The 26,537-nt window shown below is 44.4% G+C and overlaps 1 protein-coding gene across 1 annotated transcript; it reads right to left on the reverse strand.

Annotated features, from left to right (window-relative positions):
* Nucleotides 1-1,986: 1,986 nt before the first annotated feature.
* Nucleotides 1,987-26,385, reverse strand: PGS1 (Phosphatidylglycerophosphate synthase 1). Its single transcript, XM_089541041.1, has 11 exons — nucleotides 26,316-26,385; nucleotides 25,469-25,585; nucleotides 24,875-24,952; nucleotides 17,843-18,028; nucleotides 14,518-14,645; nucleotides 10,988-11,169; nucleotides 7,556-7,710; nucleotides 6,730-6,882; nucleotides 4,048-4,267; nucleotides 2,589-2,671; nucleotides 1,987-2,200 (listed from the first exon to the last, which is right to left on the reverse strand). The coding sequence occupies exons 2-11, from the start codon at nucleotides 25,571-25,573 to the stop codon at nucleotides 2,081-2,083; spliced, it is 1,410 nt and encodes a 469-aa protein (XP_089397167.1). The 5' UTR covers nucleotides 25,574-25,585; nucleotides 26,316-26,385; the 3' UTR covers nucleotides 1,987-2,080.
* Nucleotides 26,386-26,537: the final 152 nt, after the last annotated feature.

Raw genomic sequence — 26,537 nt, forward strand, 5'->3', positions numbered from 1 at the left:
ATGACGAGTAGAAACACATAGGAGAGGGTCTGTAGCGTAGTTCAAACTCTGGTCGCTAGGTTAATACAGCTACTGTCAGCTAAACTATCAGCAAGGTTTATAGCACAACATAAAACAACAAAAATAAAACTTCAATAAAGAGTAACCGCACACAAAATAAAATTAGGTTTGTTATTAGACGCTTTCTGCGGGTACTTAGGTCATAATATTTTTTTGTTCTCTTCCTGTAGACGCGCGCGATTTGAATGGCTTCCATCGAGCTGCCTCGATAATGCTCCGCATATTTATCCTCGCGCACACTTATCCGGACCTATACAATCCGAAATGTAAACACTGCGGCCAACGAGCCATCTACGATCATATCCTGTGGGATTGAAAAATAGAGCTACCTCCAAGTGATCTAATTACCGCTCTTTCTCTCGTGCAGTGCTGGCTAGCTCTGACCCCAGAATGCAAGTTCTGGCGGTGGAGTTGGCTGACAAAGTCTTCGAGGGCTTTCCGGCGAATAAAATGCTTTACAATCAATCAATCAATCAATCGATAATCGCTAAACCCTTCGTGTCGGGTGTTAATGACAGCTATGACCTTTTTTGCCTACGGGGTCAGCATAATTGTTACAGCTACGAATATTCATATTGCGTGCTGTGATAACGAACGTCCTGGTCATAACGAACAGCGAAATGGCAGGAGACAAAACTCAAAAGGTCTTATCGATTTTGCTGTACTCGCTGCCATGGGCGTTCACTCTAAACAGAAAGAAAAAAAGGAAGTAGTAAAGTTGCCCTCTAGCGCACACCCTTGAAAAAAAAAGTGTGCGCTAGAGGACAGCTTACTCCCTTTTTAGTCCCATACAGGTGTATTCGTGTTAAGTGTGTACGGAAGTGGGGGGGGGGGGGGGAGCCCTTCCCCTCCCCCCGGAATTTGGGATATTTTTTATGCACTAGCAGAAACGACTAAACAACTTGATTAGTATGCTTATAGGTGATAGTAACGTTTCGCATTTTGCTTATTACGTTAATTCTTTGTTTATGAATAAAATCCAATGTATGTTCTCCAAGCCTAGTAACTTATTGAATTTTGCTTATTCAGTTTAATTCTTTGTTCATTAATAAAATCCAATGTATGTTCCTACCGCCTCCCTATCCCCGGAAATCGGGTGTCCCCCCCCCTGCAAAAAGTTTTGCGGTCGCCCTTGCTCGCTGCACTAGTTTCGCGAAGTTCCACGGTTGTACTACCTCTAGCGGCAACATTAGTTCCAGTTCAAATGCAGCTTGGCACAGGCTGCTTCCAAAACTCGAGTGCAAGCTTGGTCGTCTGCTTGCTTTGGCATCACCACCAAATTGCAGCCAGCTGTGTGCTGCCGACATTAACGGCCGCCAAAATCCAGAACCATGTAAAAAGTTTTCTAGCAGCAAATCGCCATGAAGTATTGGCATAAACCCGCCCCAGGAAATTCTCATTTCACTGAAAAAGAAAGTCGGTGCAGATGATTCATGAATATGTGCTGAAGTGCTGACCATATGGATCTCGACGTTCTGACATCACAAACAGTTATTCACCTTCTTTCAAGAAAGAACTGTCGTTCATATCTCTGCCTCTCCTACCTACACGTAGGCACCGCCATATTGCTGTACTAAAGCTACACTTCCACTTCGGATAGTGCAAGCCAGCCAAGAGCTCATGCTGCACTAGGCTGGCACTTTCGCAAAACGAAGACAGGAGCACACCGGGCAAGCAGAATGCTGAATGAATAACAAAAGTATTGCACTACTTGAACTGGTGCAGCAAGTGCAGCCAAATCGGAGACCTAAAACTTCATGCTGCATAACAAAGTAAAACGAATTCATTTTCAGCATTGTTACTCGAATCTCCGATGCAATACCGACTTGCAACTATTTAACAGTCATATGAACAAACTCGAATGCGATGGTATGTCACAGTTTTGCGCTATAATGTTGACAAATAATACAGATGCAGATATGTAACTTCACCAATAATATTTATTTGCTTTCAGTAGTAAATCTATAAACATATAGCACAGGTTTATTGCTGTCTTTTCACGTGACACACAGGTCATGTGTCAGAACAGTGGTCTCAACAGCGGCATGAGGAGTCGGACCCAGAAAGGCACGTGACGGCTTGGGTTTTGAAATGTGGCGAGGGAGACTGGTGCTGCCAGTTCGTACAACCTCTGCTGCTCCTGCGGAGGAAAGAGAGCAAAATGAAAAGTAGAGAAACCAGGCTGTTTATACAAGCTGCAGCTGCCATAAAATTTATTTATATTGACAACAACATCCCACAAATACTAACTGGCAAGATGTACATCAAAAAGAGCTGCCAGTTCTGATCTAAAGCAGTCACTTAAGAATCTGTTAACTTATAGTTTCGTGCACAACTCTTTTAGAAGCAATAAGTGAAACACGGAAGCCAGAAGACATTGTGTTAGTACAATCCACTTTGTTGTTCCTGCCTTGAAATAACTTGTCCCATCAGTTACACCTTCCAAACTAAGTCAAGCCGAGACAACATTAATTCGTGTTCACTCCACAAAAAAACTAACACGAAGAAAAAGACAGACCAGCACTTACATGATCCAGCTGTTTTTGAAGTTTCTCATTCGTTGTGACAATGGCGACCTGTGCTTCAAGGTCCTGGTGAACTGACCGAAAGCCTGTGGAATCATGGAGTAAACAATCAATACATCATCATCATCATCATCAGCCTGACTACACCCACCGCAGGGCAAAGGCCACTCCTATGTCTCTCCAATTAACCCTGTCCTTTGCCAGCTGCCGCCACTGTATCCCCGCAAACTTCTTAATCTCATCCGCCCACCTAACTTTCTGCCGTCCCCTGCTACGTTTGCCTTCTCTTGGAATCCACTCCGTTACCCTTAAGGACCAGCGGTTATCTTTCCTTCGCATTACATGCCCTGCCCAAGCCCCTTTCTCCCTCTTGATTTCGACTGGGATGTCATTAACCCGCGTTTGTTCCCTCACCCACTCCACCCGCTTCCGGTCTCTTAAAGTTACACCTATCATTTGTCTTTCCATAGCTCGCTGCGTTGTCCTTAACTTAAGCTGAACCCTCTTTGTTAGCCTCCATGTTTCTGCCCCATAGGTGAGTACAAGACAGGAGATGTTAAAAGAAGATAACCTAGAGACAACTTTTTGACAGAGAAAGACACTACTGAATTTGTTAGACTATTCACAGCCTTCAACACGGGGGTGGTTAAAACTTAATGTTAGCGTTGAAGAAAAATGGGCCTAAATTAAAGTAGCAGTGGTCTTTACAGCTCAGTACAGACATTAAACACTTAATACATATGTACTAAAGTAATAATGAATTAATGATCAAATGCTCTACTGGTAGGGGCCTACTAAAATAAGTTCTCTGCCTTGAATAAAACAAAAAAGGAACAAACAGTATAAAGGAGTAAATAAAGCTAAAACTTGTGGCACCAAATGTAGACCTCCAGAGTTTGTGATTAAAATGTGCAGAAGATGTGACGCTAAACATGATCATGCTCTGCTTGCTGCAGTCTGGTGGTACCTAATCAATGTCAGGTCTTTCCACATCGGATGCCTTTACTATCACAACACCTCTGGCGATAACTGCCTTTGTAGCTTGGCTATTCGACACTAGTACTCCAAGAGATGCCAGTTTGACATCACCAATCAGAACCTCCTTAGTGTATTGCTCACTACATAGGGCAGACAGAAGCTGCGTCCTGATGTCAAGTCAGTCAAGAAAAGAAAAACACTACCAATTCTAGCTGGATTGTGGATCCGGAAACCAAGTACAGTTGGAAGGGTTCCCAGTTGGAAACAACATTTCAATCCCAGATGCAATGTCTTCTACGTCCAGCTCGAAAATGCCACTTTGATTACTCCAGCTGAGACTACTGCTAGAAAAATGCTTTTTTAGCTGCAATTAGTGTCTCCATTCTCATGTGGGCTGGTGATCTGGTAAGCGAATTAAGTGGTGTGCCTTTGCCTCTGGTTTTAAAGAGTTGTGGGACTGAAAAGGTCCGCCAGTGGTCCTCACCGAAGTTTGGCGACCCGATGAGCGAAAGGCACGGCCAAGGCTGTCCGTCCTTCCAGAGCCAAAGGCCTTTGCCGTGGAACGTCCAGTGGGGGCGCTCGTACTCGCCCACCTGGACGTGGCTGTGGGACGGCCAGACCCGCGCAAAGAACTGCCGCAGCAGCAGCGTGTACACCGTGGGGATCACCCCGCTGACACCCTCCGCACCATAGAAGCCGTTCACCTGGGCCACCGTAAAGAAACACCAGGGTTCACAGTGTACTGTTTGGGAGCAATTGACGCAGTGGTAATGAATGAAAGATGCCAGCAACTGCAGGTAAATATGAAACTACAAACAAGCCACACTAGAATGGGAATGGCCAAAGAGCATCTTGGAGCAGGCTTTGCACCAGGCAAAAATTTAACCTGTAGCAGCTTCCTCATGTTTTAAGGCAAAAGCCTTTAATGCCTCATCATTGTCAACAGAAGGTTGTCAGCAGAGGTGTCACGCTTTTCTAGTCAGACCAGAAGAAAAATCTTTGTGCACGATGGGATTCGAACCACCATCCTTCCGTTCCGCAGCTGAACGTGCTAATGGCTACGCTACTCCCTGCCAACGCATATGCAGTTCTCCTTGTCTAGGATGCTGGAGAGTGTTTGCAGAAAGGCGTCGAATCAGACGGATGCCCCCCAGACACCCTCCAGTGTCTCCAGAGCATTTAAGATTCACAAACAGTTGTGTACCTAATTAACATCTTAACCACACATCAGTGACACAAGCAGCAACACCATGCTTAAGGCTTTTGCCTCACCGCACTTTAGGTCAACAAGGTGCCCCCCTGAATTTTTGTCGCAGAAACTCGATAGTGAGATATAAGATAAAAATGCAAATATAGAGGGTGTTTCAACAAATAGCTTTAGCCATGGTCTAAATGCAGACGTCTTATATATGCAGACGTCTTAGCCATGTCTGCATATTTTTTTTTAATGTGCCAAAAATTTACTTGTTTAAAAAAGAAAAATTAGAAATATGTTGTGCTGCTAACGTTAGTTCAAATTTTTCAGTGTAGAAGTTGCAGAGAATGTTGAGAAATGCCCACTTCAGTCATTTCCTTGAATATCACTTCAGCCTGGTTTATTTTTAAAAACTTGAATGAAGCCCGTGAGATTCAAAAATTGGCACACGACTGCACTCCTGTGCTGCGATGTTAGCACTCTGAAATGTGCTCCAATAGAAGAAGCTCGGTTAGGAAAAGCCAGGGTGAATAAACAGGCCACTGGTCACAGGGTTTGTGCCGGGATGAGAGTGGCCATTTCTTCGTTGGAAGTGGCCCAGTTTAGTTAATATTTATAAGAACCAACTGTCTATGCTGAAAGTTCAAATTAATGAGTTTCCACTTACAAAAAAAAAACAGAATCTGGGATGACAACGGCGCTGTTACAGAGAACGCGAATGGGATCCGTGGAATTGAGCTATCAGTTGGAGTGCGCCTGAAACCATTCTCATGGTCTTGTCTTGCACTGAATTTACGAGACATGTGACGGTGCTCCGCAAAAGCCTAATAAGTGTAGCAGAAGCCAAATTTGGCACTACTTGGGCCTCTCAAAAGTAAATTTTTTGTTTTTTTTTTTTGCATGTGCATTCGCCGTGTTTGTATGGCACAGTGTTGGCAGCGAAAAAAAAGAAATGCAAAACACGTGCATACTGTGTGCTAAAAGTAGACGGCAAAACGCTAGAAAGTGAAACAGGATGGGGTTGGATGCCGTCAGTCATCTCTTTAGTCACATATTCTCAGCCTCTTTGCATTCGCAACGGCTCTGGGTTGCTGGAACAGTATTTTGGTGCAATCTTCAAACACTGTGAATTTGCAGCAGCGTGTAGCAAATTTAATGCAACGGCACAGGCTAATGCGACCGGCGCCAATTTGGCTCCAATAGGCACACAGTCATACTTTAGGATATCAGGTCAATAGGCAACAGACAAGAAGGCATATGCAACATCTTAACACTTGCCCAAGCAGGTATTAAAAACGTCCTTGAAATTTTTCTCTTGTCCACTCCCTAGAAATGGATACGTATCAACTAATCTATTGAGCCTTTAGGTTAGAAAACATATGTTTTGTTGAAGGATATGCTATGAAAAATAAGAAGCGATAAAAAAGAAGTTAACAGCGGGTATATCGAGTGCACAATCTCTGCTATGTCCAGTGCCTAGCGCTCTGCCAAATGAACTGCTCAAATCATATGACATGAACTGCATGACATTAACAGCAAATGTGTGAAACAGATAACTGGAAGTGTGCATATTATAATCAGTGGTCCTATTTCAGACACTTGAAGTAAACGAAACAGAACTTGACAGTTTTGCTGGAAAAAACCATTTTCATTATGTGCTGAAGTTCCACATCCAGCAGTAAGGATACCTAAGGTAGCAGCTAACTTGACATCATTCTGAGGTGTCAAAACAGCCTGAACGAGATGAGACACACATTGAAACACGCACGCACGCACGCACGCACACACAGGACCCACACTATATTGTGTCTTATCTTGTTTACTCCGTAACCTCAAACTGTCTAGAATTTCGCAGCCCCGCGGTTCCTACAAGTGCATGATGAGCTCAAGTCAACATGCCGAACAACGCTATTTTAGCTGCAGTTCCCGAAATCGAGCCAAGGCACCTCCCCAGTAGTGAACATCGCCCACCTTGGGTGAAGCGACGAGGAGGTCAAAGCATGAACTCTTGTTGTTGAGGATGACATTGGAGTAGCGCTCTGTGAGGTTGAAGTAGCCGGTTGCAAGCCTCAGCGTTGACCGCGCTGGGGCATGCGCGAGCAGGTGCTCGGTGACTTCCTGGTCCTGCATGAAAGAATGTGCAACAAATGCCAAAGATGAAGCTTGCATGAGGTAAAGCTCAGTGCTGCCAGAACTAGCTGCTTAGGTTGCTTTGTCACAGCTTCAGAGGTCATAGCTACTTGGTGACAGCAAGTGTCAGTGAACCCCTTCATGTAAACAAGTCTGACGGCAACAACACAAGCCCCACAAGTTTCCCTAATACTGATACAATAATAATATTTAAAAAAATGTTGTTCATCATCATCATTTATTTACCCTTAAGGGCCCTCGGCTTACGGCATTACATAAGCGGGGGAGCAGTCGTTACATAATACAGTGGTAGATAACATGAACAAGAAATACAAAGTACAGGGTTCATGGTCAACATCAACATTATCAAAAGTATTAACATAAGAAAGACATAGCAGTTCAAGAACAACTTGGAGAAAGATAAGAAACACGCATGTACACATATATAACACAGCAATTACTCAGTGAGTAAGACATAGAACGCCCAACCCAAACTGCTTCAGCACCATGAAGTTTCAGATGCCTAACCCAAACTGCTTAAGCATCGTGAAGTTTCAGATGTTTCAGTTAGGCAACTGTACTTGCCTGCTGGGTGGCTTCAAAATGCAAGGCATGGTAAAGTCAATGCAAAGTAAGACTGAGAATTCATGTACACACACCCACTCACCTGTGTGATGCCCAGTGGCGCCATCTGGAGCAGAGGGAAGACCCAAGTATCGGCCGAAGTGCCACTTTTTTTTAGCGTTGGAGGCGCGTCCGTGTTTGGCTTGATGAGTTCGGAGAGCCGCTGGTTTGCAGCCGACACAAACGCTGTCCTGTCACCTGAGAGGGAGAGAGACGCAGTACAATACAGTTTAGCCACTAATTGCATGGATACCAACCGCTCTCGAACCATACACAAAATTTCTTCCTTTCCATGCACCGTTCAATAGGTCAAAAGATTTCAATTCACCATGCACAGATGTCTAAACTTTTCATACTTACATACATCAAGGGGAGACGTGGCTTTGAAATCCCGAAAAACAGCCAAAAAACTTATTTTTTCCCAGTTGTTGTATCCATTGTATGCTCCATTCTTTATGCTCTCCCAAAGTTTCATTGCTGAAATCAACCTAGAAGTACTCTAAAAAATTGTGTTGTGAACCATAGCAGCTCTACATTGCAGGAAAACGCTTGAACGATGGGTGTTTTTCTCCCCAGACAATCAGCTTGCGAAGCATATTTCTTCATGACTGTTTCAGCTATTATGGCCCCGTTTGTTTTGTTGCACTCCTAGGACCATAGTGCAGGTCAAGACATTTTTTGGTTTTCAAATTTGCGAATTTGAAATTTCCTGTATAAAATTTTCTCCTGTATTATGTCAGTGGACACCGCATCACACAAAAATTTGAAATCAAAATTTGTACTTTGCGAAAACAAAAAATTCCAAGAAAATCTCGACCTATAGCCCGCCAGTGGGAATTTAATGAATGCTGAACCAGGCTTCTGCTATATTTTCTTAACTCTGCAGCATTTTCACAAGATTCAGAGCAAAAATTTATACTCGAAAACAATTTTCTGGAGATATAACAGCAAAATTTTCTGAGAGTGGTCATAAGATTACCTCTAACATGTGCGAAAAAAATTCATGTATACACATGAAGAAATAAAAAGTTTTTAGATCAAAGCCGCGTCCCCCCTTAAACTATCTAGCAGAGTGCCAGCTAAAGTTGGCATCAGCTAATCAAGCACTAAGTGGACAATGGTGTCCGCAGGCAAAGATTATGTGCATGGAATCACCGAAACTAATGAAACAATGGCCAAGGCGCTCGCGAATCGCATCCTGTTCCGATGAGCAGTCTCGTAACCATGGTATTCACATGCGGCTTCAGCAATCTGGCATGGCTAACGTGAGTATATATGCCGTTGAGGATATGTGTGTAGTCCAACTTAAAGCCCGATGTGTCGGTCTAGAACAGCTAAAAAACTATACTACTATGTTCAAGATATCTGGTTAGCAAGCAACTGCATGAGCAATTTACCCAGGGCTTGACTTTGACACTTTATGAGTAAAATAATATGCTTCAGCTTTCTTTGCCCTTTAAGATATGCGAGTACTCCAGTCGGCTAGGCCGTATCAAGCTTCGTGGTGGAGCAGCGCAAAGGACGGGACACAAGAAACAAGGAAAGACGAACATTTGTATCAAGCTACAAATGTCGCTTTCAAAGAATCTGTCATAATTCACGTTACGACAGAATAACCAGGCAGTGGCTAATAAAAGAAACTGCCAGATGTCACCAATAAGCAAGAGACCATGAGCGACACAGATTATTCAGATTCCCACCCTTGAGAAGGGTATCATCAACATCTGTCCATTTGTGAGCTAGAATGCTGCACCATGACGCAGGGTGAAGTCTTCACTGCTACATATACTTGTTGAAGGCGAAACCACGTAGTCATGAGTTATAACTCTTGCGACCTTTTCGAATGCCTCTCCTGTAGTCATAGAGTTTCTTACTATTACCTAGAGGGAAAGCTGGCAGCCTGTCTATGGGAGTTTGCATGGAGGCCCCTCGAGACCGCTTCAGCCACCATGGGCGCTCAAAGTATCATGGGGCGGTGAGCTACTTGTTGCGGAACTGCAACTTTTGGCCAAAAAATAATGCAAGAATGAGCGCTATTCGATAATCAAGAATGTCCTAACATTCAATAATCTGTCTGTAAATTGCAACAAACGAGCAGAAAAGCATTTAAGTCCAAAATTCGCCCAAAATAAGGCATGGCTACCTCTCCTATTGGCCCAGTGATGAACACAACAAAAACTAATATTTCGTAATTAAAAAGCGCACTTTTAAAAGTAAATATATTTTCAAAAAAAATGTTGTTGCTTAAACACTATAAGAGGTTTTTAATGGCATTTCATAAAAGTGAAACCTTTTATTGGCGTCGTGTGTCGTCGCGTTTTCACTACTATGGCTTTTGCACACTGCGTTCGCGCGAAAGTCGTCTGCGCACACACGAACAGCGTTTTTGGAATGAAACGTCTCAGTAGTGCCACTCCGTGTTCCCGAAAAAATACGACTGTCCCGCAACAAGTAGCTCACCGCCCCATGATGCTTTGGGCGTCCATGGTGGCTGAAGTGCAGCGCCGCCAGCTTTCCCTCTAGGTAATAGTAAGAAACTCTATGCCTGTCATCATCATCATCATCAGCCTGACTACACCCACTGCAGGGCAAAGGCCTCTCCCATGTCTCTCCAATTAACCCTGTCCTTTGTCAGTTGCTGCCACTGTATCCCCGCAAACTTCTTAATCTCATCCGCCCACCTAACTTTCTGCCGTCCCCTGCTACGTTTGCTTTCTCTTGGAATCCACTCCGTTACCCTTAAGGACCAGCGGTTATCTTGCCTTCGCATTACATGCCCTGCCCAAGCCCATTTCTTCCTCTTGATTTCAACTAAGATGTCATTAACCTGCGTTTGTTCCCTCACCCACTCCGCCCGCTTTCGATCTCTTAACGTTACACCTATCATTTTCCTTTACATAGCTCGCTGCGTTGTTCTTAACTTAAGCTGAACCCTCTTTGTTAGCCTCCACGTTTCTGCCCCATAGGTGAGTACCGGTAGGATACAGCTGTTGTATACTTTTCTCTTCAGGGATATTGGTAAGCTACCATTCATGATCTGAGAGAACCTGCCATATGCGCTCCACCCCATTCTTATTCTTCTAGTTATTTCCCTCTCATGATCCGGATCTGCGGTCACTACCTGCCCTAAGTAGACATATTCTCTTACTACTTCCAGTACCTCCCTACCAATGGCGAACTGCTGTTCCCTTGCTAGGCTGTTGAACATTACTTTGGTTTTCTGCATGTTAATTCTTAGCCCCACCGTTCTGCTCTGCCTGTCTAACTGATTGATCATGCTTTGCAGTTCTTGTCCTGAGTGGCTTAGCAAGGCAATATCATCAGCGAATCGCAAATTACTCAGGTATTCTCCATTAACTCTTATCCCCAACTGTCCACATTCCAGTCCCCGGAATACCTCCTGTAAGCAGGCAGTGAAGAGCATTGGCGAGATCGTGTCTCCCTGCCTGACACCTTTCCTTTATGCCTGTAGTACCTTTGAAAGGATGGATGTTGAAGCCAGGGTGAACGGTGACTGAGTCGTCCGCTTGAAGCTGCAGTGAGAAAGAGGACACGGTCTGGACGACTCGCGCAAAGTAGTCGGCCAGGTGTGGGCAGTCGTGGAAGACCACGTAGCGGTCCTGCCGGTTCCTGAAGTACTGGTCACTAAGGTTGGCCCTGCACCGCAAGAAAATTTGTTGAACACAAAACATGTTATAGTCCTTCTGTTTATTTAAAGGGGCTGCGAAACACTGCCTGGGGGAATACCGGCTATACTTCAGGTGGGTTCTTTATGTCACACAGATGCTGACTTAAAAAGAATTACAGGAATCGATGCACAGGAACGGGAGTTGTTCAGTGGAGAAATTTGAAAATACAAGCAAACAAAACGCTGCCTTCAACTCGATTTTGGCGGGGCTTCCCACTCCTATTTCGCTCTCCCAATGACGGCACCTGGCGCAACCAATCAAAACAGCCAGCCAGAGCACGTCGCGGAAGTTTGTACTCCATGGTTGCCTGCTCTCTGTGAGACTGGCAGCGTTGTTTCCATGCCAGAGCGCCCCTGGTGGTGTATTTTTATGTTACTTGCTTTGCAGGGCTTTTATCTAAGACAAACAAATTGTTTTTGTTGATCTAATATAAAACGCAGACAGGTGACAAAATGTGTCTCTATTTATTCACACAATTTGCAGGATATTTACTGTTTGTCCGGTCATCAAGCTCGCGCCAGGTGATGTCATATCCGCTGCTAAAAACCCGCCACTGTGTGGCGACACCATCAGAGCCATGAAGTTGTTTTTGGGAGGACATTAAAATATTAAAAAACGGAATATACGCGGCATTACCAACGCTAATAGCACCATTATAACTCACCGTATGCAATCAACAGGCAAAACAGTTAACTAAGATTGTGTTTCTGCGCCCCTTTAAGAAACAAGCAGAATAATGAATTAGCTGCTGCCACAAGAAGCTCAAACCAAGGTGTAATGCAAAGTGTATTGTAAATCATGTTTAGTCAAGCGACGTATGATACTGCAATAGGGATGGATCTCTCCTGGTGTCAAAAAGGTCACAAGTCAAATTTTACAAGACAACGGGTGGTGACATTACAGAATGGAAAATTTTCCGCACAGATATCAAACTAAGACTTAGTTGTCTGCTTGAATAATTAATTTATTCCTGGAAGCATCCAATTAAGGCAACTGCACCAATGCCATTGAGCTACTAAACAGTAAGAATGGGAAAAACATGAGAGCTCCTTTCTCTTGAGGTGTAAGTTCAGGTATGCGATTTTTGAAGAAGCAGCAATAGCATTGTGTAAAATAATTTATTTATTTATCTGTACACATTGCAGCCCTATGCATCGATTTCAGGAGTGGGTGTTAATATAATCCCTGACAATCAAAGTCCACCCATAGCCACCTTTATTAAAGGTGCACTGAAGAGGAATCTGAACTCGTGTTTTTGCCGCGGGAACTCGACCTACACGTTCCGAGCATTCTTAGAAACTGCGACTTATTGCCCTGTGTGGCCGATTTCCATAATTAAATCGAATTAACGCCCGGCTCCCGCCTTTTTTTTTTTTTAATTCTCCCTCGTACGGTGGGCGGAGTCGACCAACGCGGGGAGTGCCTTTCAGCCAGCTCCGTGGAGGCTTTGCTTTCGCTTCATTTTGTTTTTTAGGTTTCCGCGAATAAATAGTTTCATTTGCAGATAATATAACCGCAAAATAAGCCTGCAGAAATAAAAATACGCGCGGACTATTTGCTTCTACAGACTACTACGTATTACTCCGCCGATGGCAGAGCGGCAAGCCGCCACGGGACTGGGTGAAAGGCACTCCCCGCGTTGGTCGACTCCGCCCACCGTACGAGGGAGAATTCAAAAATAAAGGCGGGAGCCGGGCATTAATTCGATTTAATTAGGGAAATCGGCCACATAGGGCAATAAATCGAAGTTTCTAAGAATGCTCGGAACGTGTAGATCGAGTTCCCGCGGCAAAAAGACGAGTTCAGATTCCTCTTCAGTGCACCTTTAAAGCATGCCACATCATCAGTTCATTAAGGACGCAAAATTTTGTTCAGTGTCACATTTCTTTAAATGTGTAGACAGCAGCAGTATGTGTGACCATTGCATGGTACATTAAGAAGTCATATCAATGGCAGAAAGGTGGTGAAGATTATAAACAGGTCTAAGTAAATGAGATTCATGCATGCCAGGTGACTACTGAAATAATACTGTCAAGAAATGCAAGGGGATTTAGGATATGAAGTAAACCATCATAAGATCAGCATCGCTGCCACCATCATTTACTCATTATGATGATAACGAAACATAACATAACATAAAACATAACATAAAACATAACGTAAAACATAACATAAAACATAACATAAGCCAGCTGACGAAAAATTCAGGGGGCACTTTGACTGTCTAAAGTGCGTAGAGGCGAAAGCGTTTTCCGCACCACTTTCAGTGCTTCTGTGGCACTGGTGGTGTCACATGTAATTGAGTACTAATTACTAAGTGATGACAAATCACTAATTAATGGTTAATTACTGATTAATGCATGAATACTAATTAACTACTAATTAAGCTTAAGCTTCGCCTTTAGGAGTGGAACGCGACAGCGTGTTGTGAGTGAAAGAAGAAAGATGAAGAAAATGAAAATTGTATTTGAGGAAAGAAAATTACGCAGTAACTGTCTCACATATCTCGGTGGACACCCATCAAAATTCAGGGGGGGGGGGGGGGGGGGGGGTGCACTTTTTTGACCTAAAGTGTGGTCACTGATGTGTGGTTAAGATGTTAAGCTTCCCCTCTAAGAGTGGAACGCCAGAGCGTCTTGCAACACTGCCAGGTAGTCCATAGAACGCCATCGCCCATTTGGTTCTACGCCTCCCTCATCAGTAAATTGGTTTTTGAGGAAAGGAAATGTATTTTTCTCTCAGATCTCGGTGGACACCTAAACCTCACTGGAAGGGAAGGGAGGAGGATGGCAGTGAGCGAAGACACCTATTCACTAGACGTGCCTTTGTTCATTCCAAACCATCGAGCTGGCATGGCGGAGTGGATAGCATGCTCCTCTCACACGCCGAAGACCGGGTTCGATTCCCGAGCTCGACCAATTTCCTACTCCGTTTTATTTATTTATATGGCCTGATTAGAGAAGTTAATTAGGCTAATTGGGTAATTAAGCAATTAACTAAACTCACTCCCACTTACTTGGAGCATCACTATACGATCCCTTCAATTGGTTGCATGGTTACTAGGCAAAGTACAATTGGCCCCGTTTGAAATTCGCCACTGTGACGTCACAGCCGTTTCGACCAATTGAAAAGTGTGACATTTTCTGTCGACAACTGCTGCTTACAATGATGAGGCATTAAAGGCTTTCGCCTTAAAACATAACGTAAAACATAACATAAAACATAGCATAACATAAGCCAGCTGACGAATATTCAAGATGGCAATGCTTGGTGACAAGTGATGATGCAATGGGTAATACAAGGCACTCACACTCACCCACTGAGAATAAGGGTGTCGTCAAAAAGGTAGACCTTCAGGTGAGTCAGCCCAAGTGTCTCATTCCACCGTTCTGGAAGCAACCAGCGGACGAGGCCACGGAGCCGTGGACTGTGATAGAGCGCCACCTACGAGCACATGAGATAGCTGTGATCATGCTCAGTGCACCGTCATATGGCTTAGTGCAGTCAGCTACTGCTTCCACTAGTTTAAATTAGCTGGCTGAAACTGTATGCAGTAAAGCATGTAAACATTATCACCTTTAACCCACTGACATCCGAAAATAATGATACACTGATAATCAGTTTTTAAGCTTAGTAGAAGCTGGATGAACCAGCTATAGTCGAACACAACTTGAGTCTGCACTGACGCTCCGTCCACATTCAGGAATGCCAGACAGGATTCCTCCGTGAAGAAAAAGTAGCCCATTGTTAAACCTTTTCTTGCTAACTAAACAAGAAGACAATCACAGGACAGAGTTATAAGCTCATGAGTAGGGCCCGGAAATTTAGGCACTAAAGAACCTCGAAATAGGCAGGCATCTAGGCTCTAAAAAACATTGAAATAGGCGCTATAAAGCAAAAAGAGGCGCTTCGGATAATACTCTTTATTCATAAGTACAAGATTTGTAAGTCAAGCACGAAGCGTACGCAGTCCTCAACTGATGCAATAAAGCGCATTCTCAGGTTTTCGAACTTGAAGCTCCTTCGGTTTTTGCTAAGCATAGCTTTGTACTTTAAAAGGCTTCTTTTGACATCACATGCACCTAGTGGCGCGAGCCTAAAATTTTAGAGTTGATAAAGGTTTAGGCCTTCAGGTGATTTGGTCGTATCGTCTCCGCGTAGAAAGTCTCTGATTTGGGAAATTGTTTCTAGGCATCTATTTTTTTCTACCTATTGTTGCATCATCGTAAAAGCAGTAACGCCCTTTCCTTCTAGTCCCCGAAGTGCTGCTGCTACTTCTGCCACTACCTTCAATGATTCATCTGTTGAGAGTCCAGCTGTTTCCAACTTTGTCATCCTTTCTGTCAATGCTGACAAGTTTGCACAAATGTATGTCAGGTCTCTTTCCAAACTCGCCCCTTGCTACACTTCGAGATAAACACTTGGTTACACTGCGTTGAAGTTACAATTCGAGAAAAACGTTCGGCGAGACCCGCGCCTTTTGTGTGTGCATCGCAGCTCGCCTTTCACCATACATAGACAGATGTCTCAAAACTGAATAACGGTACCGAGTACCAAAGTGCCGGATTTAGGCATTTATAGGCAAAAAGTGTGGTTAAATACATAGTATTACCTAAAAAATGATCAAAAGGCAGGCAAGTGCAAAAATCCCTCGTTTAGGCATTTATAGGCATGTTTAGGCAAATGCCTAAAGTTCCGGGCCCTACTCATGAGTTTTGATGCCTATGGAGCAATACGGGATGCTATGGACCATGGCCTATAGTTACACACTGCTGTTTCTTATTTAAGTTGTACCTTACTATAGCATGTTATGCCTCCTACAGTTGCTGTAGGCTTTATTCTCGTGAGTTGCTTTGAGCCCCAGTAGGTCCTCAGTGCTGGTGTAAAATAGAACTCAGAACAAACAAACTATTCATAAAATAGTTGTCTATTTACTTTGGAATAAAGCAGTGCTTGAGAATGAAAAATATGCAAAAAGCCAGTGAAGGGTCAAATACATAATCTGCCCTACTTGGGCTCCAGGGTGGCAACAATGAAAAACAGGTTTAGTGTGCCTCAGAGCCACGAATGGTACACCCAGATGGCAAGGCAACTTGAAGGCTTGTGCAAAGAGAGTCTAAAAAAGCAAATTATAGAAATCTTTCACTTCACGAAACCAATTCAAATTATCTTTGTTTATGTATATATACATAGACAAATGCTTCCTTTACATGGCAAAGCATTCGGCAGATAAGTAACACTGTTAGATTGAATTGTACAAACCTGTAAAACAAACAAGCCAAAGCCAGCAGGTCACTAGGGTACCTGCGTCGGAATTTGCTAACCTCCCCTAACAGAGTAAGAAAACTGGCATATCTCACAATCGTATGGCCACATCTAGAATTTGCATCACCTACATGGTCTCCATATCAAAAATACTTAATCAGCATGTTAGAATCCATCCAGAACAGAGCCGCTCGCTTCATTACACGCAAATACAGCCCTCACTGCAGCGTAACAGCAATAAAACTTGATATCGGTCCCGAGCCTTTAGACATTCGCCGTTCCATTGCTCTTTTGTGCTTATTTCATAAATATCTTTACACCACAAGGCCATCTCCATTACCTCTTGAAACGCCTACACGCATTTCACGCTGCCTACATAATCAGAAGAGCATAAAACGAATTCACGGTAGAACCCTCGCTTTTAATTCATCTGCATTTCCACGTGCCATCGCTCTTTGGAATGATCTTCCTGACAATATCGCATCCATCGTCAGTCATCAACCATTCCAGGATCAGCTACGTAGATATCTCACATGACATCACTTTTTCTCCTGTCTTTGATTTTTTTTTTTTTGTCGCAGTGTACTTTCGTTCCTTCGTTGCCATTACGTTTTGTTTCGGCCGTATGTCCGGCATTCATGCTACTAATAAGTACAGCTGGCCAATTCTTTAGCTGGCGTGCATGACGGCCGCGTTTTCCGTGCTCCTGCAGCCTATGACGGAGCAAACTTGCTAAAATATGAAATCTAAGCAGGGGCTCAGTGAGCCCGTGCTTATTATAAAGCTTCCCGCAAGTTTTCTTCGTTGTGAAGCGCAGGAGCACAGAAAAGGCGGCCGTCGCGCACACCAGCTAAAGTATTGGCCGGCTGTACTTTGTATCCTATGTATAATTTCGCCTTTAAGTACATTAGTTTCTTTTTACTTAATCTCTTGTATCTCATGTTGTATTAATTAGTTTCTTTTGTACATTTGTCGTTCTTTGCCCCCCTTACTCAATGCCCTTCTGGGCCCTGTAAGGTATTGTGAATAAAATAAATAAATAAATAAATAAATAAATAAATAAATAAATAAATAAATAAATAAATAAATAAATAAAAGTGTAGTACACACCTCTTGAACATGAAGTGATCCTCATTCAGAAAAATGCAAAGAAGCAGAAGTAGTAGGAAGTTGAAGTGAAAAAGCAGTTAACATACTTCATATACAATCAGAGCCAAGCGAAAAAAGACTGTCAGGAAACTTGGCGTCGTCAAAACCGCACCGCAAAATTACACCTCTGTGCGAAACACGAGTATGAACAAACCATGACCTGCACAGGAAAGACAGGTGCACATGCGCCCACTGACAACGCTACACCCCGTAAGGGCAGTACCAACCTGCACTTGGCCTGAAGGCTCGGTGGCTTCTCCACTGCCCGTGTCACTGCTAGGCTTCCCACCAAACTCTTGCAGCATGGGCATCAGGAGGGTGCGAGAGTTGATGGCACCACGCGAACCCCTGGTGTAATCGAGGAGCACACGCACCTCAACGCTGCGCCTGGCTGCCGCATGCAGCTCCGACACCTGCGAGTCGACAGTCCTTTTTTTTTGCAACACACTCACACCAAGAATGCCGAAAAATTCAGGGGGGCACTTTGTTGACCTAAAGTGCGGTGAGGCGAAAGCCTTAACCCATTAGCGCCCAGCGTACTTTTAAAAGTACACTTAATTTTTTTTTATAATTTCGCCACCAAAGACTGCAATTTTCTTTTCAAATAGGGCATGCTTTTGTCAACAGGGGATTGGCCAACCACCCTTAACTAATTTGGCGCACTTCCTCTGCTCAGTATGTTAGCTTTCCGTGGTGAAACTTCAGGATGTTTGTTTCCCACGAAGTGCACCGGTAGTTGCTTGCTTATAATTTTCTCACGGCCGCATTCATGTACATATTACGCTAGTTTCAAGTATAGAGCAGCACGAAAGACGAAAGTAAACAACGGATGCTTTGAATGTCCCGCACCTTTGGCATTTTTTGCTCTGTGATGATTTATATACTGCTGTACTTTCTATAGTACACTGGGTCTTCCTGTGTGCAGAACGGCGCCTATTTATTCCAGTTCATAGATCTTATAGTTACTTCCAATTTTTCGGAAAAAATCACTTTGTCTGCTCAGCAAGGCCTCGGAGGCTGCTGTACTTGCAGCTAGCGGTCTTGAGTTTGATGATGGTATGATTTTAATTGGTTGTAATAAAGTTTGGTTATAAGAACTGAAGGTTCTGCCGAGCAGACAGTTACTGTTATGCCATTCACACCGTCTGCGCAAAGTACTTGAGTTCAGAAATGAAACATTTGGAAGCATGTGTTGTCCTGTCGTCACCTAAGGTAATTTAAACCCTCAGTGACCATTTCATCTTTTTTTTTTAATTTTTTTACCTCTCAAGACATTCTTGTAACGCTCCACTGGAAGGAATTTAGGGCTAGAGGAACCGTTCGCCAAAACGGGTTTAGGAAGTGTCCACTCGGGCCAAAGAAAGTGATGAAATAGAAGCAGCCATGAAACATCGATTCTTGCTTACGTAGTATAAGTTACATGCCTTTATTGAAGTCTACGATCAACAGTATACAGTCGACGACCGAAAATTCGGACGCCTGATTTTTCGGACATGCTTGATTATTCGGACTTTTTCGCGGCACCGCGACATGGCCCATAGAGCCAATGTGTAAGAGCGCTTGAAATTTCGGACGCACCGCAACTGACCACTCGATTTTTCGGACCTCGTTCGCACTCGCCGCCAGTACCCAAGCCGCCATATAGGCACCCTGCGCATCTAACTCCCGCGCGACGCGCGCGCCACTGGCGGCGGCGCGCGCGTCCCTGTCAGGAAGGCAGGGGCAGCCTGACAGCTCCCGCTGTGTTGCGTGCGCCGTCGCGAAGCAGTTGTGCGCCTCCTTCCCGAGCACAAAATGGCACATAACAACAGCAGGACACATATTGCTGTGTTGCAGGATGCAATAATACATATATAAACTCGCATCGGACAAGGTTTTATGGATTTCCAACGCGACATTGGGAGACGGCCCACCCTTCGCGACGGGCAACACGCGCGCGCGGTTTCTGGTCAAACAATGGTCAAACGCGTACGGAAGACGCTTACCTGACTCATGCATTGCCTCCTAGACAGGTTTTTGACTCATGGTAAATTCAGCAGACTCGGAGGAATGCTAATGGCTCTCTGGGAACCCTTCCCTTTTCTTGCACCCACGATTTTCGGTCATTGACATGGCTGTCAACAATATGTGGGCTTAAAAAGCTACGCCGAAATCCACCCGCAGTCACACCTGAGGAAAAAGCCCAAATTTTGCGCTCCAAGGAATCGTTTACCTTAGTTCCAGCTATGCGCAGAATCCTTGCTCGCTTGCACTGCGCCTTGTCGTCCAGCGTCTTTTTCGACAGTAAAGACACGTTTTCAGGGGCAACGGCAACATGCTCGTGATAAATCTTTGCCTGCACGTCTGAACGACTGGGTGATAATTTTGTACAAAAATCATACATCCTAACGTCGAAGAATCAGGGTACTTGTACTAAATGCGTAGAAATTAAACAAACATTGCAATGAAATTCCGCTTTTTGAACACAAGCTTTCTGCAAGAATCATGCATGAAATAGCCAGGATACTCCTTTTTTTGCCGAATCCCAGTCAAAAAGTTTTATGAACGTTAAAAGAGTTTTATGTTTTCGCAGGAGTTTCAGTGCGCACAGGCGCTTCGCCACAGCTTGCATTCTCTTCTGCTTGCAAAAGCTCGTTCATGGGACATCTCATATCACCAAAATACTCACGCACGTGTAGTAGCGATAATAACCTGGCAGTTGCTGAAAAAAGAGAAAATATGAGTGGCAGATTGCGCAATGGGCACATCATTTCAAGGCGTAGTTTGAACAAGGTATTCCAAGCTCCTTTCCTTTCCTGACGTTCGCTCCTCGAAAGAATTTTTCAACCTCATGAATGAATAGGTCGAAATCCCGCCTCTACGAACAGCGGCAGCCGCTAGCAGACGCCATCCCTTCGAAGTGGCGGGGCGAGCCTTCCTGACAGGGACGAGAAACTGGCCGCACGGGGGAGCTGAACGCAGCCTCGACGGTGGCGGTGCCTGGCGGGTGCAGGGTGCCTATAATGTGCACAGTGGAACCTCATTAATTCAGACTGCAGGAGATATCGAAAACTTCATCAAACAAAACGAAATTCAAGCTTAAAGGGAGCCTCTTGCGACGCTGAAATTCTGCGCGAGTCGGCACATTGCGCTCGCGTGCTTTCGAATTCGTACTGTCCTTGAATGTCTTCCGCCGCACGAACTTGAACCGTAGTCTGAGTTCACGGAACTCATCTGTGCCGAGTCTAGTCCCGAACACGGAACGCGAATACGATCGCGGAGGCTACGCGCACGCCGTGGCCTCCGCGATCGAAGCGCTTCGGGCGCGCCGCCGGATCATATCGCGGCCGCGATCTGCTCCGGCGCCGCGCCGTTCGCGGAGGCCATGCGCGCGCACCGGAGCTTCCAAGTGCCGTCTATGGATGGCGCCGTGATCATTATCATCAACTTTTTTCTCCGTCGCGATTTTCCGCTGTTCACATCGGCATTAGTATCGCCAGCTCCAGCCTTTAGTGGCGTGTTAGCATGCGTGTTAGCGCGTTCGCCGTGATAGTGGCTTTCGCGTGCTGCCGCCGAGCTTCACAGTTTTAGCGCGATGGGCAAGCACCTTAAGCTACACGGCTGGGAGTTGGCTCTCGAACGCGGTCGGTAAGTGTGCGGCGGGCGGGAAATTCGACGTGGCCGCGAAGTGCGTCCGATGATGGTGCAACCAAAAGAGAAACACAAGCTGTAAAAAGCGCGCTTTCCGAGGCAAGCTGTGCGAGTTTCGTGAACTGGAAGAAGAGCTGCTCCTCTATGTGATGGAATTTCGGAACAACGGCTACGCGTTGACAGCGGACATGCTGCGCGGCTTCTTTTGGCATGAGCGTGCACCAGAGCGCAGCACCAGCTCAGGAGTCTAAATACTTCGCGAGTGACGATTGAACGTAGAATAAATGTCGATAATTCCCTGGTTGGTGTGTTTTTACTTAAAAAAAAATTTTTTTCGCACATCGCGTGTATGGGCCGCACCCCGAAAATTGGCCCTCGAATCTGGAAAAAAAAAGTGCGGCCCTTATACGCGTTTATACGGTATTTCGCGCGGCGAAATATAGTCATGAGGAGCTTTAGAATGTGTGCAATACAATTGGCCGCTTTCTCCGGCATAGTGGTAATAAGTTCGTGATTTTTTCGGTGAAATTTGATTTTCCGGACTGCCCGATTTTTCGGTCGTTTTCGCGGTCCCTAGAGAGTCCGAAAAATTAGTCTTCGACTGTAGTAACTATGGCTTGCAACTATAACAGCAGTGAGCCTACGTGTTTTGTAGAGTGGTGGTTGCCTACAGCACAAGAAAAACAGATTTTTTTGAAGCCAAATCTTTCCTTTTACGACAGTGGTATAACATAGCATGTGTTGACCTTTCGCATCAAACCGTCTACTGCCAGTATATCAGCATCAGGGACAAAAAGTGATAGTGGTTGTTGACACCAAAGCTCAACTTTGCAATTGTGAAAGCCTGAACAATCTACCAAATTGCTAGAGACGAACCTGCTGACTGTTTTTGCTTTGGTAAGAACGTTACTCATTATTATCTACACCCTGACATGCAGTAACCAGCGGTTCGCAGACACTCTGGCTCAATCGTATCTGATGCTTCTTTGAAAAGGAGAAAGCTTTCCGTGCAAAGTAGGATAACTGCGGTGCCAGTATAGCCAGAAAATATTCATGAGGGCCTGCAAGAAGTGTTATATCACCCTGCGTAAAAATCGCAGACATAATAACAAAATTCACGCCACCAATGGGAATGCAGTGAAGTAGCCACATGTGCTATGGGGAAGACCCAGTGTACTATAAAAAGTACACCTGTGTAACCTCTGGAAGGAATAAAGCAATCGTGACGAAATTTCAGCAATCTGTTTTTCTTTATATGAGAGTATTATGTGCTAAAAATGAAGAAAATCCCTCTGCTAGATTTTTCTTGGTCCCTAATGGGTTAAGCACAGTGGTGCTGCTTGTGTCACTGATGTGTGGTTAAGATGTTAAGCTTCGCCTCTAAGAGCGAAACGCGACAGCGTCTTGCAACGCTGCCAGGGGGTCCACAGAACACCATCTTGCTCGTGGGTGAACTGGTTTTTAAGGAAAGGAAATGCATCTGTCTCACATATCTGGGTGGACACCTAAACCTCATAATGGGGAAGAGAGGAAGATGGGAGTGAACGAAGACACTGTATTCACTAGACGAGCCTTTGTTCATTCCAAACCATCCAGCTAGCATGGCGGAGTGGTAGCGTGCTCGTCTCGCACTCCGGAGACCGGGGTTCGATTCCCAAGCTCGACCAATTTCCTACTCGGTTTTATTTATTTATCTGGTCTGACTAGAAAGGTTAATTAGGCTAATTGGTTAATTACGCACTTAACTAAACTCAGTCCCACTTACTTGGAGCATTACTATGCGATCCCTTTAATTGGTTGCATGGTTAGTAGGCAAAGTACAATTGGCCCCGTTTGAAATTCGCGCGCTGTGACGTGTACGACCGTTTCGACCAATTGAAAAGTGTGACATTTCTGTCGACAACTTCTGCTTACAACGATTAGGCATTAAAGGCTTCCGCCTTAAAATATGTTTAGCTAATAATACACAGGCTACCTTGTGATTCTCGCAAGCAGTGCCTACGACCTCGCCGTCATGCTCCAGTGAGGCTACACTCCTCCAAGGGCCCAAGGAAGTGAGAACAGTATTTGTTGGTGTACGTGCATGAACAACAGTATTGCAGCAGTTAGACAAAACGAGAAGCTGCTTGGGCAAATTTCAAAGTGACTTGAGTGTTTCTGACACGGGATTTACTGTCAGTATCACATGAAACATGAACGAGACAATTAAAATGTGAACGGCAAAACAAGGAGGTCTCAGCTAAGGGAGACTGACTAGTAGAGCAATGGATTTTCACTTTGAAGTTGCAACACACGTAACTCAAAGTACCGTAGACATACAGACATGACTGAATACAAAAAAATCATAAACAAGCACGCATTGCTGTTAATTGTTCATGCACACTACTTTTTAGTTTCACAGATGACAGTTGGCATATACAATACAATACAACATGTACAATGATATTGGACCCATAGCCAGGGGCTAGTTTTGGATCAATCACAATAAAGTACAAAACTAGCCCCTGGCTATGGGCCCAATATCATTGTACATGTTTTGTTGTATCACAATAATATACAGCCACCGCGGTGGCTCAGTGGTTATGGTGCTCAGCTGCTGACCCGACAGACGCGGGTTTGATCCCGTCCACGGCGGTTGAATTTCTTTGGAGGAGAAATTCTAGAGGCCTGTGTACTGTGCGATGTCAGTGCACGTTAAAGAACCCCATGTGGTCGAAATTTCCGGAGCCCTCCACTACGGCGTCTCTCATAGCCTTAGTCGCTTTGGGACGTTAAACCCCATAAACCAAACCAAACCTAACAATAAAATACAACAGCTGTCGTACAGTTTAAACTGTCCTACCTCCGTGCTAAGCTTTTCCGCTAAAAGTGAATGAATTAAGTGACTTCCATCACTATAAATACTGCCACAATGATAAAAACATTCAAGGCAGCATTTCACAACCAAATGCTGCTTACAAACAAAGAAAGGCACAAGTTAATGACTGGCTTGGGTAAAACTATTTAGTTGTCCCTCAGCTCATAAGACCTGCTTTAAACTATAGTAATTAAGCATTTTTCAGTTTTGTGGTTTGGTTTGGTTTGGTTTGGTTTATGGGGTTTAACGTCCCAAAGCGACTAAGGCTATGAGAGACGCCGTAGTGGAGGGCTCCGGAAATTTCGACCACCTGGGGTTCTTTAACGTGCACTGACATTGCACAGTACACGGGCCTCTAGAATTTCTCCTCCAAAGAAATTCAACCGCCGCGGCCGGGATCGAACCCGCGTCTTTCGGGTCAGCAGCCGAGCACCATAACCGTTGAGCCACCGCGGCGGCTGTTTTCAATTTTGTTATTTGTGCACCTGACAAAGCGGGGAGTGAATCATGACTGTTCCGGTAAGAAAGCACCAGTCGGTCACTTTGCATGCCTTTACAAAATTATGTTTTGCAATTCTGTTTGTGCATGATTGTTTCGCCATGCAAGTTATGCAAAACAATAATACCTTGAACAAGTGTTGCAAGTTGGAAAGAACTCAACAAAATAAATCTATAACATGCTTCTTGAACATAAAGCGCAAAATTTTAAGCATCTATTGCACGCATGCTTTCGAAGGAGCTCCGATGGCGTCAATCACAGCAGGACACTTACCAAGTCCTTCTCGAGTTCACCATTGCCGAGGTAGAGAGAAGCCAGCACAATGCGCTTGTTTGCAGACGCTGTCAACTTCTGAAAAGTTTGCAAAAGTGATGGATTGATTAACAAACAGGAAACGACAACGAAGAACTGTATTCCATATCACATACCAAAGCCGTACCGAGAATCGTCAAAGAATGGCTCATATTAATGCGAATGGTATCACTGAACACATTACACTTCATGTCCAACACCCATGGAACAATATGCAATGTTTCCAAGTGTTAAAGGGTGCCCACTAAGATTTTTGGTGGCCTGTAACTGTAAATACTGCTTTTTGAAACCGAGAAAGTGGTTTAACACTAGAGAAGCGGTGCTGAGCTAAGGCCCCAGCAGCTTGCCTGTATTCTGCAGAAGCCAAGCTGTTGACTTTGAATGCAATATGGTACTTTGTTTTTTAATGTTGCAAAGGGCCAACCATGATGCAATCGGAAGCAATGACATTCATGTTTGTAACTTCCGCAAAGCTGGCATACAGATAACTCCCGTATGATTTATAATATATAGCCTTTGTAACCAGCTCCCTTCAGACAGCATCACCGTATATACCTTGAGTTTCTCGTAGAAGTGGCTCGGTTCTTGCAGCACGGTGACATTGTCGCCCGGAATGGTGAACCCGGGGCCGAACTTCCACAGCCAGTGGAAGTCCTCCATGGTCCCCGGTGGCTGTACACGAACGATTCAATCCTCAATTAACACATGTGCGCCTGCAGCCGGCGATATATTTTGATGCGAAACCATGGCCGCAGGTTCCTTCGCTTGTCAAGTCTAAATTTTTTTTTGTAAACACTGCCATGGCTAGAGCTCGAGTATTACGTGGTAGTAAGTGCCAAGTGTCTTCGACTTCTTTAATACTCATGTCACGTAATAATGCGATATCACAGTGATACGACATGACGCTCAGGATACAGTTTGACCGAGATCAGACAACAGCTACAAGTTTTAAACAATCAGTCCTTGTCTTCAGAAGCCTTTCAAACTCTCAGGTTCACCTCTAGGAACTGCAAGCTAAGGTAATAACTATAGCTTTCTGTTTATATTTGGGCTAAAAAGCTAGAGTCCTTAGTGCAAGTTACTCTCTAAATATCGCACAATCGAACAACAAAGCTTAACAGTACTATGTGATTTTGTTTGAGGCAGAACTGCTGCCAAACCGAAAAAAACTGCGACCTGAAGCAATACCGCTCGCACGTTGCATCGCAGTTTCGAAGCTGCGGTCGATGCAGTTCGATAACGTTGGCCAACGCAGAAATATATGCACAGTTGAGGATTTTCCAATGTAGAGTGTCCGAGAAATCGACAAAATTGCGGCCGAGAGCACTAAATGGTGGAATTAGCTATCAGAACAGCGAAGACACGGCTACAGTAACACAGTGAAAAGAATTTGCGAACTTACTGAGGATCGACACCGAGCACGCTTCGGCCAGCAGATGACAGCGTAGTTGGTAAAAAGAGCGCGGAAGAGCGCTAGCATCGGGACCAAACTAGAATATAAAACCGTTCAAAACAAAGCAAATAATTTTACTTTTAAACAAAAACTTGAAAAGCATAATTATTGATTACAGTTACTTTTTCGTAAGTAAAAGTAAGTTCTACGTTTTGTGGCTTGTGTTGTTTT

Source organism: Amblyomma mixtum, chromosome 4 (genome assembly GCF_055824585.1).
Source record: "Amblyomma mixtum isolate Tamu chromosome 4, ASM5582458v1, whole genome shotgun sequence".
Lineage (NCBI taxonomy): Eukaryota > Metazoa > Arthropoda > Arachnida > Ixodida > Ixodidae > Amblyomma > Amblyomma mixtum.